We start from the raw sequence: 16,100 nt of genomic DNA, 5'->3' as shown, positions 1-16,100 counted from the left end.
CTGGCTAAGTGCGAATTCCACCGTCCCTCCCTGGACTATTTGGGCTACCGCATCTCAGCCCAGGGCATAGCTATGGACCCCGAGAAGGTGCAGGCGGTGCTGGCCTGGGAAAGGCCCCGCACCCGGAAACAGCTACAAAGCTTCCTGGGGTTTGCTAACTTTTTTAGAGGCTTCATCCCCAGATACTCCTCCGTAGTGGCTCCCCTCACGGACTTGCTAGGTACCAAGGGGAGAGGTCCTCGCGCCACGCGGCCCAGCGCAGCGCTCGGCTGGAATGAGAAATCGGAGGCAGCGTTCCTGGCCCTCAAGCAAGCTTTCGCGTCTGAGCCCACGCTACTGCACGTCGACCCAACCCAGCCGATGGTGGTACAAGTCGACGCCAGCGACGCAGCAGCCGGGGCGATTCTCCTGCAGCGAGACAAGGCGGGACAGCTGAGGCCGGCGGCCTACCTCTCACGAAAGTTCGCCGAAACGGAGCGGAACTGGTCTACCTGGGAGAAGGAGGCGTTTGCGATTAAGTTCGCCCTCACTGAATGGCGGCATTGGCTGGAGGAAACAGAGGAGCCGTTCGAGGTCTGGACAGATCACAAGAATCTGGAGGCGCTCCGGCAACCGCGATCCCTGAACGCCAAGCAGATGAGGTGGGCGGAGTTCTTTTCGCGGTACAATTTCAAGCTTGGTCACATCCCCGGCAAAGAGAATTTCCTCGCGGACGCCCTCTCCCGTCTGCCGCATTATGGGGAGGGGTACGCTCCCTGCACCAGGTCCGTGTTTGGTGAGGAGCAGCTGGGACGGGGGGTCGTCACTAGGCGTCGGGCCAGGGAGGAATGGGAGCCCGACCCGGCGACCGCCCCGCTCCGAGACCGCCTAGTGGCAGCCTACGGGACAGACGAGGAGCTGGCTGAGCTCCGGGACTCTTTGATTTTGGACTCCGGTCTCTGGCGGAGGGGGGAGGCTGTCTACGTCCCGGAAGGGCTACGACGGGAAGCCCTCAGCCTCTGCCACGATGCTAAGACCGCCGGGCACTTCGGTTTCGTAAAATCCTGGAAGTTGGCCCGGCGGCGGTTTTGGTGGCCCAGTCTGCGGCGGGACACAAAAGCTTACGTCAGTGGTTGTCCTGTCTGCCTGACCTGCAAGCCGGGGGCTGGCAAGCCGAAAGGTCTGCTGCACCCGCTCGAGGTCCCGACCCGGCCGTGGTCAGTGATCTCCATGGACTTTATAACAGACTTGCCTCCCAGCAAGGGGAAAACGGTGATCTGGGTGGTGGTAGATCTATTTTCCAAACAGGCCCATTTCATTCCTTGCGCCAGTGTCCCCAGTGCTTCACAGTTGGCTCGGATGTTCCTGGATCACGTGTTCCGACTGCACGGGCTGCCGGACAAGGTGATTTCCGATCGGGGCTCACAATTCGTGTCCCGGTTTTGGCAAGCTTTCCTGCGCCTGTTAGACATCGAGCAAGGGCTGAGCTCCGCTTACCACCCCCAGACGGACGGGCAGACCGAGCGGGTTAATCAAGTACTGGAGCAGTACTTGCGGTGTTTCGGTTCCTATCATCAAGACACCTGGGTGCCCCTGCTCCCCCTGGCCGAGTTCGCGTACAACAACGCAGACCACAGCAGCACGGAGATGTCGCCTTTTGCCGTCGTCTACGGGACAGACCTGAGACACTTCCCGGAGCTTGGAGAGGTCCCCGCCCGGGAATCGGCCGACCTTCGCGAGTGGGGGAAGCGTGCCGGGAGCTGCTGGAAGTCGCTGCAGGAGCAGCTCCACAAAGTCAAGGCAGCGCAGAAAGAGGACGCCGACCGGAAGAGACGACCAGCTGAGGAGATCCGACCGGGGGATCGAGTTTACCTTTCCACCCGGAACCTACGGTTGAATTTGCCCAGCAAGAAGCTAGGCCCTCGGTTTTTGGGGCCTTTCGAGGTCTTGGCCCCGATCAACGAAGTTTCGGTCAAGCTCAAGCTCCCCAAGAACCTCCGGCACATCCATCCCGTCTTTCACGTGAGCCTTCTAAAAAAAACTCCGGACGGTGACGTTTGGCACCCCGTGTTTTCCCCGCCAGCGCCCGAGGTCCTGCCGGGGGGGGAGCACCACGAGGTGGCGGATATCCTGGACTCTAGACTCCACAGGGGGAAGTTGCAGTACCTCGTGGAATGGAAGGACTTCGCTTTGGGGGACCGGGAATGGGTCTGGGCAGCGGACGTCCTTGCGCCCCGACTCACTGAACGTTTCCACAAGCGGTATCCTGGCCGTCCCGGGGGGTTGGAGAATGGACCTTTGGGGGGGCAGAATGTCGTGGTTCGGTCCTTGGTGGCTTGGGAACGGGACCGAACCCCGCCATCAGAGGCGCCCGCGATCACGGAGGTAGGGCATGGTGATCATAGGCAAGCCGGCAGCTGGGCGCCCCACCCGATCGTTGAGGTGGCAATGGCCGCTAAAGAACCTCAATGTCCCCCTCCACCTTTTGACAAGGGCCCGGAGATGGCCCTTTGTTCCAGGAAAATGGGCCATCAGGAACCCCGGAAAACCTCGCATATGTGCATGAGTCATGATTGTATCAGCATGTTCCCTCCGCAAGTACTGGGTGGGGCAATACAGCCTAAGGAGGTGGGTTTTGTATAAAAGGGAGCTTCCACCTGGAGTTCGGTGGAAGCTCTTACTCCACACCAGCGGACTCCACGTTGCTGAAATAAAGCTTGTTCCTGTTGTATCGTTCACCAGGCCTGGCGTGACGTTTTCTTCAAAGGGGCACCCTGTTTTTTCAGTTAGCAAGCGGGTTCCCGACAGTTAATGAGGTTCAGTCCTAAAACAACTGAGCCATGGGCAGCCTGCTCCCCTGGCTCAGTTATTTCAAGCTCTATACAGCTGAGTCATGGGAGTATGCGGCTGTTGCGACTCAGCTGTTTCTGATCTATACAACTGAGCCACACAAACAGCTTCCTCCCAGCTACTCAGCTGTTTTGTCAGCTTCTGTAGGGAGAAGAAAGCAGAGGTTTAAACCCCTACTTTCTGCTCCCCACAAACCTCCATGAACTGACTTAAAGTTTGTGGAGGTTTGCAGCCAAGCTGCAGTTTGCGAATTTCAGTTTGCAAACCACAAACCTGCCAAAATTCATCACAGAGGTTCGTGAGCCAGTTCACGCCGATCCTCAAAGGTGACGTTACTGTAGCCATGATCCCTGCTGATAATCTTTTCCATCATTTGGGAGCTCAATAAAATACCTTGTTACCTCTAGAGAGTTTAAGGCAGGTAGGAAAGAAGGAAATGATAGGAAAGAAGAACAATGCGTGGTGCAGTTATTATTAACCGAAGAGGGAGAGAATCACAGAATGTTTTCTGTGCAAAATTGGCCTATACCTGAAACACCTTCATTGGGATGGGAAGAGTACACTTGGGAAGAGTACGCTTAGCCAAGGAACTCTCCATCAACGAATGTTCAGACTAGGGCTGATGCCTCCTATCTGCAAATATCTTGATTATATTTTTTTAACAGCCATGTAACTATTAGGGCACAAAACTTGGCAGCTGTTTCCCCTAACAACTAAAGAGGTTCTAAAGAATGACCACGGGTGGACTTTTGTCATCTAGAAAATGTTTTAAATCTGATTGTTGAATATAATCTTATGGCTTTTGTATTACTTAGTTTTGAAATGTTTCAAATTTTAATAGGTTATGTAATGGCCTATGGCTGCATGCAAATAAAGTGACTATGACGGTGAATAGGACCAGGTCTGATCCAGCTTAGCTTCCAAACTCTGACAATCTTGGGCTTAGTGCAGGGGTAGTCAAACTGCAGCCCTCCTGATGTCCATGGACTACAATTCCCATGAGCCCCCGCCGGGGCTCACGGGAATTGTAGTCCATGGACATCTGGAGGGCCGCAGTTTGACTACCCCTGGCTTAGTGTATGGAATAGGGGAGCATTGTAACAAAGCATATGACAAGTTTATCTAATGAACAGCCAGAAAACTGATAAAATACATCCAGTGTGTTATTGATGACAGTGTGTCCAATGGGGGAGGGACCCCATGCATGGGATCCATGCTAGCACAATTTGGATTGCATACATAACAACTTTTTCTGCCTTCTGCGAATGATTGCATATTTTTTTGAAGCTTCCTTGCATGAAAAAGAACCCTCGCAAGTTCACTTAATAGGAGACCCATCAAAGCCCTTTCCACCTTTGTCGGCTTGTTTTCTTCTTTTAAGGAAGTCTTTACACATAGTGGGGAGCATTTAAAAACGGTACAGTCCACTCTGTCACTACATTTTGCTGCAAGGTATACTTCTAGAGCAGTCTACAATTGGGACTAGCAGCTTGTTATTACGGACATTCAAATTCTGGGATGTGTAGGGATTTGGTGAGAATTATTTCTGGCTATTTCCCTCCCCTCTCTGTTCTTTAGTATGCAAAAGAAATATCACTGAAAATCCAGCAAATTAATATCAATCTGAGCAATATCGTTTTGCTGGATGAACAAGGAAAAGAGAATCTATTGGATTTCAGTTTCTCAGGAATAAATGAGATCGACTTTGCAGCCTATCTGTCAGAGGTAAGATAATCTCAAGGGGCTCGGGGAATGGGTTTTGACACCAAAAACTGTTCAAAGGGTTCACTGTGGAGCTCTGTGTTTTAATTTAAACCTGTACATAGATGTACAAAGTTTGAGACCAGTGGCACCTTCAGGGTGAATAAAACCTTTTGGGTCTTAAAGGTGTCCTTGGACTGTGCTGCTATTTCAGATCAACAATGTTATCCACTTGAATCTGTATATACAGGGGTAGTCAACCTGTGGTCCTCCAGACGTTCATGGACTAAAATTCTCATGCCTGAGTTTTGCTGGCAGGGGCTCGTGGGAATTGTAGTCCATGAACATCTGGAGGACCACAGGTTGACTACCCCTGTGTATACAGGTGTAGTACTTTCTTTGGTGACACAGCACTGTAACTCTATCTACCTGTCTGTTTAGTGCTTTTCTATCCAATCTTTCTTCTGAGAGCCTCATTGTGGTCCTCTCTTTCCCGTTTAATCCTCACAAAACCTCTAGGACAGGTTTCTCAGCCATGGAACCGCAAAGGCCCCTAAATTGTACTGTGGAGTGTTTTTTTTTTTCCAAAATGGCAGCTGGGGAGAGCCCTCCCACCCAGTACTTGCCATTCCTGACTCTGAGCGAAGAGAAACAAAAAAGTGTATTTGATTTTCACATTTCTACCCTTATTTCGGCAGGTTGACCCGCCCCTTCCCAAAGTGGCCAATGACAGGCCTGGAGAGGGTGGGAAGGGGAGGGGCCCTGGCCATTTAAACCTTGGCTGGCTGAGGCTTCTCTCACTTCAGGGGGGCATGGCCAGCTGACATCACTTCCTGGTACTGTGAAGCCTGGAAAATATTTCAGCGGTACCTTCATGTTCAAAAGGTTGAAAAAGTATGCTCTATGTCAGGGGTAGTCAAACTGCAGCCCTCCAGATGTCCATGGACTACAATTCCCATGAGCCCCTGCCAGCATTCGCTGGCAGGGGCTCATGGGAATTGTAGTCCATGATATCTGGAGGGGCCGCAGTTTGACTACCCCTGGTTCTGTGAGGTAGCTTAAAAGAAGAAGAAGAAGAAGAAGAAGAAGAAGAAGAAGAAGAAGAAGAAGAAGAAGAAGAAGAAGAAGAGTTGGTTCTTATATGCCGCTTTTCCCTACCCGAAGGAGGCTCAAAGCGGCTTATAGTCGCCTTCCCATTCCTCTCCCCACAACAGACACCCTGTGGGGTGGGTGAGGCTGAGAGAGCACTGATATCTCTGCCCGGTCAGAACAGCTTTATCAGTGCTGTGACTAGCCCAAGGTCACCCAGCTGGCTGCATGTGGGGGAGCACAGTATCGAACCCGGCATGCCAGATTAGAAGTCCGCACTCCTGACCACTAGCCCGGCAAGACTTTTTTTGATTGGCCAAGCTGGGGTTTTTTACATTGCTTTGTCAGCAGCTGCCATCACAGCACAAAGACTGTGTGGCTGAAGTTTTTTGCTGGCCCTGCCTCTTGCAGCTGCCTTTCTTGGCAGCCATGTTGTGGCTGCGTCCACCCACTGTGTCGGAGTTCAGAAGGCTGGGGACTGTTGCTCCGATGTGTAGGGAAATGTAAGAGTTTTGTGAGCTTTGTGAGTTTTGAAGGTTGTGTGAACATCCTGGGGAGCTGGCGGAAGAGCAACAAAAGGCAGGGAGTGAGAGGAAAAGGACAGTATAGACATGGGTGTGAGCAGACTTGTGTAGGCTTGATTACAAATTGAAACAAGGAATTGGGGGCTAAAATCATGGAACTGTGGGGATTGAGAGAGGATCTGAAGAAGAAGGGGAGGGGCCCTGTAAATGTTCTTAGAGGGAATCCCAGTTCAAAAAGAGAAGTCTGGGCAGAGTCCCTGAAGAGCACCCATGGGGGGAAAAAAGGGAACTATATTTCTCTTCAAAAGGTTTCAGGGCAACCAGTGTGCGCCTGTCATGTCTGCTTATGATTCCAGTGGGTTCTTCTGGATCTTAAGGTAGGACTAGGAAAGTCTTCTCATCCAGATCTACTGAGCAACTGTCAAGCTGTTGAAGGGCACATAGTAGGCATTTAATCCTCTGCCTTGGGGCAGGAAGCCAGAAGCATTTGTCCTGCCCTGCTGACTCCCAATAAGTCAGATCAAATCACGTCTCCTGTGGGGTGCCAGTGAGGCTCCTATGTAGGGCAGCCAATGTGGCTGCATTTCTGTGAGGGGGATGACATAGTTTATCTGGATTTCAGTAAAGCTTTTGATAAGGTTCCACATGATATTCTTGATCACAAGTTGGTAAAATGTGGTATGGATCCTAATTCTGTCAGGTGGATCAATAACTGGTTGGCAAATCGTACCCAGAGGGTACTTGTTAATGGTTCAGCATCTTCTTGGAAAAGAGTGACAAGTGGAGTACCCCAAGGATCTGTGTTGTTCAACATATTTATAAATGATTTGGATGAGGGATTAGAGGAGATGCTTATTAAATTTGCAGACGATACTAAACTGGGAGGGGTAGCAAACACAACTGAGGACAGCAACAGAATACAGGATGATCTTGATAGGCTCAAGAAGTGGGCTAAAGTGTATAAAATGAAGTTCAACAGGGACAAATGTAAAGTTCTGCATTTAGGTAGGAAAAACCAAAAACACCAATATAAGATGGGGGGGACTTGTCTTGGCAGTAGTATGTGCGAAAAGGATCTAGGAGTCTTAGTAGACCATGCATTGAACATGAGTCAGCAGTGTGACTCGGTGGCCTAAAATGCAAATGGGATTTTGGACTGTATCAAACGGAGTATCATGTCCAGATCACGGGAGGTGATGGTACCGCTTTACTCTGCTCTGGTTCGGCCTCACTTGGAGTACTGTGTTCAGTTTTGGGCACCCCAGTTGAAGAGGGATGTTGACAAACTGTAACGTGTCCAGAGGAGGGCAACAAAGATGTTGAGGGGTTTGGAGACCAGGACGTATGAGGAAAGGTTGGGGGAGCTTGGTCTGTTTAGCCTAGAGAGGAGACGACTGAGAGGGCATCTTCAAGTATTTAAGAGGGTGCCATATGGAGGATGGAGCAGAATTGTTCTCTCTTGCCCCAGAGGGACAGACCAGAACAAATGGGATGAAATTAATTCAAAAGAAATTCCATCTAAACATCTGGAAGAAGTTCCTGACAGTTAGTGCGGTTTCTCAGTGGAACAGGCTTCCTCGGGAGGTGGTGGGTTCTCCATCTTTGGAAATTTTTAAACAGAGGCTAGATAGTCATCTGGCTGATTCTATGAAGGCAAAGGGGTGGCAGGTTACAGTAGATGAGTGATTGGGATGTGAGTGTCCTGCAGAGTGCAGGGGGTTGGACTAGATGACCCATGAGGTCCTTTCCAACTCCATCATCTATGCTTGGATGATTCAACCACACCTGAACCAGACACAGACCAGAAACTCCTTGAGGTCATCCGCTCTGTCTCCGAAGGAGTAGTGGCCTAAGTGGACTCCCTTTTGGCAAACTCAGAACAATTAGGGCCCCAGTTGTCAGAAGCTTAAGGGACCCAGCAGGATGACCTTGTCTGTCTTGTGTGCAGATCAACAAGAGTGTTACCAAAGTGGATCTCCTGACATTTGCTAATGACTTGGAAGCAAGCGCCGACCAACTGGTGAGTGCCGATGGATGGAAACAGAGAGGGGGACTCTGTGTGTGATGCCACAGGACCTTCTTGTCGCAGCGGAACATGCTCTGCCGTAAACTGAGCGGAAGGAGCGTTGTCTTATTCATGCCTCCCTGAGGCATTCTGGCTCCTTCCCTGAAAGGAACAGGGTCTGTAATAAGATATGGGTTGGATCCAGTGAAAAGTCCACGAGAGGGGTCAGCAGAGCAGAGCTTTCTCTCCTTTGTCGAAAAGCCCTTCTGTTCTTCCCGTTAAGGACAGAGAAATCTCTTCCTTCCGCTGGAGTTAGCTGCAAGGGGCAGGGGGGGACAATCCATTCTGCCTACTCTTCTCTGAGCTCTCTTACTGGATCCAACCCATATTTCATGGCCCCTTAAACTAGTGAACTAGGGAAATTATAAAATCCTAAATGAACAGTGTGGTAATTTAGGCACACTATTTCTATAATTATGTGGCAAACCTAAATGGCCTCACAACTAAAGATAACATTTTCAAGCCGAGGCATACGCCAGAAAGCCATATATAATCATAATGATCAAAATGGATGATGTCTACAGAATGAGCAAATGAATGCAGGCCCAGTAGGCCACTATTCCTGGAAGGCCACATGGAATAAGTTCCACGGGATGTTTCCTCTCTTCCTTCTTTCTCGTCATCTTTCTCAGTGAGACACAAGGCAGATGATGCACTGTGAAGTCCATGCAATCAATAGGTGGAGCTACGGTCTCAAATGGTTACAGATGTTACAATGTCTTTTCTAGTTTCACGATCCACGTGTCCCACCCCGAGACGCCAAGGGAGGGGTGATATAGAAGCCAAATGAATAAATAAATAAATAGATAATAAGTGGGCAGATGGAGGGCCCCAGCCTCCCCCCCCCCCCCAACTTGGAACCAGCCCTGAAGGGTGGGGGTCACTCATCCAAGAACTGAGCACTCAGGCTCTTTAGGGCAATCAGGAACAAGGGAGAGAAGGGGCTGACCTCTGTGATAGTAAAGCTCATACCACCTTCCTGTTTGGAGTATGTGTGTGCGGGTGGGAGGGGCCATCGGCTTGGAACAATTTCTTGTGCAGTTCCTGATCTCTATGTGTGCCTTCCCCCCAGGAACTGATTTTATTTCCAGGCTGATTGGATGGATGATCAACCCCCGTCAGCCTACTGGAGTGGCCAGGCTCCCGTGCCTTAGCCTTCCTTCTCTTTGTGCGTGCAGCTTTTTCAGCCTCTCAGCAGATGGCACCATTGCCTCTCCCTAAGCAGCGGCCAAGGAATTCTCGCACTTACCGTTTATGCACGGGGAACTTCGCTGCCCCAGCTCCGGAGCAGGAACACAAATTGGGGGCGGATGAAGTGCACCAGGTCAAATGCTCCCCTGTGTGGGTGCAGGAAGAGGTGGGGCAACCTGCCACAACTAAAACTCCAGCCTGCAGCCCGGCATGAAACCTCCAGTGCATAAATGGTCACTCACTGCTGCTTCAGACCAACACGGCTGCCTGTGTTGGCCTCAAATAAAAGCTTGCCCCAGTGTCTGAATGGTCAGCCCATGAGATATTCTTCTAAACAGACCCCTGCAGATAGCAAAGGGCATGAATCCTTCCTCCCCGTCTTTCGTGGTTGGGAAGGAAGCATATTGGTTATAACTCTTTTTATTTGCAGCCCAAAGGAGCGCTAGAAAATGCCTTGAAAGGGCACGCAAACAAGATCCGGATGATACATAACCAACAGGTGGTTCCACTGGAGCAAGCAATAGTAAGGCATTTATATTTGTTGTGACGGCACAAGGTTGGAAAAGGGGATTCTACAAAACAATTTGGGATGCCAGACAATGCTTTGTCTCAGGCCATACAGCACAACAGAATCAGAGTCCAGGAGCACCTTTAAAAGAGCCTCTTGTGGCGCAGAGTGGTAAGGCAGCAGACATGCTGTCTGAAAGCTCTGCCCACGAGGCTAGGAGTTCAATCCCAGCAGCTGGCTCAAGGTTGACTCAGCCTTCCATCCTTCCGAGGTCAGTAAAATGAGTACCCAGCTTGCTGGGGGGTAAACGGTAATGACTGGGGAAGGCACTGGCAAACCACCCCGTATTGAGTCTGCCATGAAAACGCTAGAGGGCGTCACCTCAAGGGTCAGACATGACTCGGTGCTTGCACAGGGGATACCTTTACCTTTTAGCACCTTTAAGACTAACAAAGATTTATTCAAGGTGGGAGCTTTCAAGTGCTGCATCAGACCAACACGGCTACCCATTTGAATCAGGCTACATAGAAATTCTAGGTGTGATCCAACTCACAAAATGGCTGTCTGGGACTGGGGTCCCCAAACTTTTTGGGATTCTGTCCCAGTGTGGTGGGGGCAGCCGGAGGCTGTGAGTCCCCCGCTCCTGCCTTGGGTCTGCAGTCCCTGGATGGGTGCACTGCATTGCTATCCCCCACCTTCAAGAACAGGTGCCCCCATCCTCTGCCCACAGAGGTAAGCATCGGGGGGTGGGGGGGGTGCCCGAGGAGGAGGCATGACCCCACCGGCAGCACACCATCGCAGAGCACAATGTCTTGCTGCCTCCAGGAGCCTCCAGTATCTACCTACAGGGGTGCTCATTGGTGGTGCAGGTGGGGGGTGCCCGGGACACTGGCAGACCTCCTGGACATGGCAGGCCCCCACCAGCAGCAGCCAGGGCATGGGTCGCTTTCTCCCATGCCTCCCATTTGGCTCCTCGGGCACGTGCCCTGACTGCCCCCCCCCCTAGATGTGCCTCTGTTAGGGACCCCTGGCCTAGAGCTTGGGAGGGTTTTTACATGGGTGTTTATGTTGTAGACAAAATATAATGCAGGAGCTCACTTGGGATGGGTATGAGGTAACAAAGCTCTGTAGTCTGCAGAAATTCCTCCAAGCAGCACTGAGCAGTATTGATGAATCTCTCTACCTCACTTGACTTTCACTACAACCCTGTGAGGTGGCTGGACTGAGAGTCACCAGTCTGACATCACCCACAAAGCTTCTGTGGTTAAGCAGAAATGTGGACTTCCCCAGAGTCCTGGCCAGGCATGGTAAACACCGACCTTTCGTGAAACCCTGCGGTTTCTTGACAGCCCTGGAAGAGTTTCCCAAATGGGTGGGAGTTAATATATTCTTAAAATGTGTTAAACTGTTGTCAGGTGAAAAGACCGTCTATTGTCATGTTGACCTGCTCCCTCCTATCCCAAAATGGCCAATGATGGGCCTGGAGGGGGTCCAGGAAGCATGTATGCTTCCCAACCATATTCTGCACCATTGTGCCATTTCTGGAGCATCTTGAAGCATTGTCACAGAACTTTCTGAATGGTAAAAAAGTTGAGGAAGGCTGGCCTGCCTGACTTCCAAGAAGGTCTTAAGGAAGGAATCTGCCCTACTCTGGTTAGAACGCCACCTCAGAGTGGCACTCCCACCCACGGAGACAATTACAACTGAATTTTATATAATTTTATATAATTTATAGTCCTCCTTTCTCATGGGGACTCAAGGCGGATTATGAAGAGAGCAGCCGGGACGTTCAGTAAACAATGCAATAGGATCGGGGCCATAGAGCCAGCCAGAGGTCTAAAACAGGGGTAGTCAACCTGTGGTCCTCTAGATGTCCATGGACTACAATTCCCATGAGCCCCTGCCAGCAAACACTTGCAGGGGCTCATGGGAATTGTAGTCCATGGACATCTGGACTACCCCTGGTCTAAAAGACAGAACAGAAGCAAAGCCCAAGTCTTGACATGACACATTGAGGGATGCAAAATTCCTTAGCAGGATCCCGGTTTCAACAAGCTCGGCACAGTGGCAGAGACCACAATCCCTGACCGATTGCCCAAGGCACTTTGTGAGTGGTTGAGTGCAGTGCAGGTCTATAGCCCTTGTGAGTCATTCCGTGTTGTAGTTTAGCTTTCTCTCTACTGAGAGGGCTGGCCCAAAGCAAGAGGCCGAATAACATGCAGTCAGCCTGGCAACAAAGCCTCTCCTTTCAAAGTCGGTTCAGAGAACAGCTTTTTCATTTGTGTATTTTACATTTCTTTGCTTGCATTAGTCCTCCTCTCCCATGATCAGGGGTAGTCAAACTGCGGCCCTCCAGATGTCCATGGACTACAATTCCCAGGACCCCCCTGCCAGCGAATGCTTGCTGTCTATATGAAGACATAAGGCTGAGTGGCTGGGGTGGGGTGGGCACTGGTGGCCTTGCTGCACAGTTAGTTTTGATAGCCCTCCCTTCCTTTTTGCTTTGTACTAGTTACTGTGCATGTTCCCGTTCTAAACAACCTCCTTTCTAAAAAGCAAAGCCACTTTGCACTTTTCTTTTGGTTGCTTGTCTGCTTTTTCCTAATTCTTTCCCTAATTCTTTCTCCTAATTAACTCTTAATCATTCTCCATCTTTTTTTTCCAAAAACTGACTGTCAAGAAATATGCTAGAGCTAGGGTAAGTGGCTTTCCCTCTCTAACATCGCAAGCAAGTGCCTGAGTTATGCTCCCAATTGGTCAGCTCTCTTAAACTTAATATTTTGCTTTTATCAGCCGCTTTAGAATGTATAAAGTGTCCTCTGAATTTGGCACTTCCCAGAGTAATATTGGCCAAAAAGACTTGGAGGAGTTTACAATCTACAACTGAGGCGACCAATGGAAGGGAGGGTCAAAGGTCGCATATGTACTAACACATTCTTGGTCTCTAATTAAACTGAGCATAGGATTGGGCGTCAGCTGACACTGATGATATTCTACCTTCAAAGCAATGTTTCCCAATTTTTTCTGTATGGTGATCCAGCAGTCCAAATTTACTTGGGATGGTGACCCAGCCAAAGCTGGGCCAATGTTTTTTGCTGCCATTTTTAGGTCCCAAACTGCAGGTTGGGAAATGTTGATTTAAGGGAAAATCTTCCCCTAGGGAAGGGGGAAATCTTCCCTTAATGTAGCATGGGCATTAGAAACATGCAGAGATTTGGTTCTGGTCATGACTATACCTGAATCACTTTGGCATGAAACAAAGCAGCACCGAATCTTTTCTTGGTACACATCCCTAGTGAGGAATGACTCTTTCATAGTATCATAGAATCATAGAGTTGGAAGGGGGCATACAGGCCATCTAGTCCAACCCTCTGCTCTACGCAGGATCAGCCCAAAGCATCCTAAAGCACTCTTTGCTGCACAGCTGTTTTTCACATTGTCTTCTGCAGTCTCTTTAAACTTTAAAGAGTTAACGCTTTAAAGAGACTACAGAAGACTGCCCCAAACAGCTGGTTTTGTGGCTTTTGCAGGGAACAAAAAGCAGGGGTCCCTTTAAACCTTTGCTTTCCACTCCATCCACGAACCACACAAACCGCTTTAGAAGTCTGTGGAAATTCGTCATGGTGAATGTGTCCATTCCTGAACCACAGAGGGAAAAATTTGACATGAATTTTGCTTCGTGCTTGGATTTGTGCCCATCCCTACTTCTATTTCCTTGCCCTGAAGGCCTGTGATATAGATCTCATGTCATGACATTGGGCAAACCCATCTCTCTCTTAACCTGCAGTTTCGTTAATAAACAGGAGTGCATTGGCTTGAGGCTAGTTTCATCCCACCAGCTTCAGTGATCCTGAGTGATTTATGATGGTCATCTTGAAGGAGACCACGCCTAATCTCGTAGGCGTCTGATCTGTTCTTCAAGCCATTCCCTCTCCTGCCAGTATTATAGGGGGAGGGGACTTCAAACAGTATCATCTTTACAGAAGAAGTGTGTAGAGCAGGGGTGGGCAAAGTGTGGCCCTCCAGGTGTCCATGGACTACAATTCCCAGGAGCCCCTGCTGTAGTCCATGGACATCTGGAAGGCCACACTTTGCCCACCCCTGGTGTAGAGGGGCAAAATGTACTTCCTGTTTTAGGCACTCATGTTTTCCTCTAGTTGGAACTGAGTTTAGCACTAAAAATTCTGCACAGTACTTTTATATACCAGCTGTCTTCACAATATAGATATAGATCAGGATTGGCCAGACGGCGGCTCTTCAGATGTCGATGGACCACAGTTCCCATGCTCCCCTGACAGCATGTGCTGGCAGGGGCTTATGGGAATTGTAGTGCATGAACACCAGGAGAGCCACAGTCTGGCCATCCCTGCCATGAACTGTAGCTACTGTGCAGGTGGACTGTATCCCCCCAGCCTATTCCACGAATAGCAACACCTTCCTCTGAGTCAAGAAGCAAGTTGGAGAAGGGGCCTTTGCCACCATTGGTGGGAGAGATCTGTGGGATCCAGCCCATTGAAATAGATTGCATGCTTAGATCTTTTGCTCTTAATCCATTCAAGACTGAATGTATAGCTCCAGAGGACTGTGTGATATAATGTTTCTTTCTTTTTTTTAATGCAGAGCACTTTAAACCAGAGCATTAGGTTACTGCAAAGGACATCATCTGAAGTTTCAGTAAGTTTTTGTTGTGCTTCTTTCTTTTTAAAAAACTGCCTTCTGATGCTCTGATACTTAATGTAAGGATTTTCCACTTTGCAATGTGAATGCCGGCTTTTGAACTCTAGGAGTTACTCAAGCTGACCATTCAAGTAATTTGCTCACCAATGCAGTTAATATCCCCAGCCCCCTTTTTTCTTTCAGGCTGCAGCGATGAGCCAGTAATGTGTAGGCTAGTGAAGGAGAGCTGAGAACTTTAGCCCATCCGTGTATGCAGTGGAATAGCCTTTGCCCTCTCCCGCACCACCACACGCTTGGGCAAGTGGGGGGGGGGTTCTTGGAGCAACGTTTTAAGGAGTGCAAGGATAGCCGTGCTTTGGGTGGGGAGCTGAGAAGCAACCATGGCAGAGAGTAGAGAGATACTCTTACATAAACTGATGATGTGCCAGGAGAAGAAGGTAAGTAAGAGGATTGTAATCCGAACAGCAGACTGGAACTGACCTTTGCCTATCTCTTGAAACATCACAGAGGCAAGAGAAGTTACAGACAGAAAGCTGCTTTTCCTATGCTCAGATCCTGTGGTATTGTGTGATCTCATGCTGTTTAACTGTTCAGGTTTGTTTTTGTACAAGTATCCAGGATGTGCTGCAACTTTAAAGAGAAATAGTTCTCTACCTGAAATTGGTATCATCTATTCCTTGTGGTCATAGAACTCATGCTCACCAAGGTATAAGAGAGAAGCAGGGAGAAGGCTGCCCGGCCCACCCCCCACCCGAAGCTCTCTCTAGCCTTCTCCCGGCCCACGGAGCGCCCTCGCCACGTCTACGACGCGGCGAGGGCGCTCCGCGGCCCGGTAGAAGGCTGCCCGGGCCACCCCCCACCAGGCCGGGAGCAACTGTGAGCCGCGCAGCGCGCAGCTTGCAGTTGCTGGGGCTGGGAATCAGAGGGACCAATCGGCAGGCGCTTTGCACCTGCCGATTGGTCCCTCCGATTGTCTGTCATGAGGAAGGGTCCAATTCAGACCCTTCCTCATCCTGGACACATCCCGCCTCAGAACGGCTTACTCTTTTTAGTCCGTGGCGCCCGCGGCGCCACGGGCGGTGTACAGATAATAGATTTTCCTTTGAGCCTGGGTATATTGGAAGTTATGGGTAGTATGTCGAAATGATGACATATATGACATGGAATATGTAGTATGATTAAATTTATAATGTTTGAAAAATCTGAAATTTAAAATATTTGAAGTAAAGATTATTGTAGAGAATGTCTTAAGGATTGTAATGAAAAGGATGTTGGGAGGAAATATTTACTGTTGTATACCCAGTAGTGTATAATAGTTTTTGATATATGTGATTTGATCTGTAGTCTCTCCTTTTCTTTTGTGTCCTTATATTGTTTAGTTTGCAAACTTAAATGGACTGCAAGGAATGGTAGAGGACAGGAAGGCCTGGAGGATCATTGTCCATGGGGTTGCAATGGGTCGGACACGACTTTGCACCTAACAACAACAATTGTTTAGTTGTTAGAAACAATTAAA

At 49.5% G+C, this 16,100-nt stretch overlaps 1 protein-coding gene across 8 annotated transcripts in view; it reads left to right on the top strand.

The window, feature by feature from the left end:
• Nucleotides 1–16,100, top strand: part of PROM1 (prominin 1) — a 122,145-nt gene that overhangs the window by 89,347 nt on the left and 16,698 nt on the right. For 6 of the 8 annotated variants that reach the window (XM_077301070.1, XM_077301067.1, XM_077301066.1 and 3 more), the window contains 4 exons: nucleotides 4,408–4,554; nucleotides 8,092–8,163; nucleotides 9,830–9,922; nucleotides 14,528–14,581. In XM_077301070.1, the coding sequence (XP_077157185.1) occupies nucleotides 4,408–4,554; nucleotides 8,092–8,163; nucleotides 9,830–9,922; nucleotides 14,528–14,581 (366 nt within the window). Of the gene's footprint in view, nucleotides 1–4,407; nucleotides 4,555–8,091; nucleotides 8,164–9,829; nucleotides 9,923–12,578; nucleotides 12,606–14,527; nucleotides 14,582–16,100 lie in introns of all 8 variants that reach the window. The other 2 variants (XM_077301064.1, XM_077301062.1) reach the window with 1 other exon arrangement.

The sequence above is a fragment of the Paroedura picta genome, chromosome 10 (genome assembly GCF_049243985.1).
Source record: "Paroedura picta isolate Pp20150507F chromosome 10, Ppicta_v3.0, whole genome shotgun sequence".
Classification (NCBI taxonomy): Eukaryota; Metazoa; Chordata; class Lepidosauria; order Squamata; family Gekkonidae; genus Paroedura; species Paroedura picta.
This window is presented reverse-complemented; position numbering and strand designations above follow the sequence as displayed.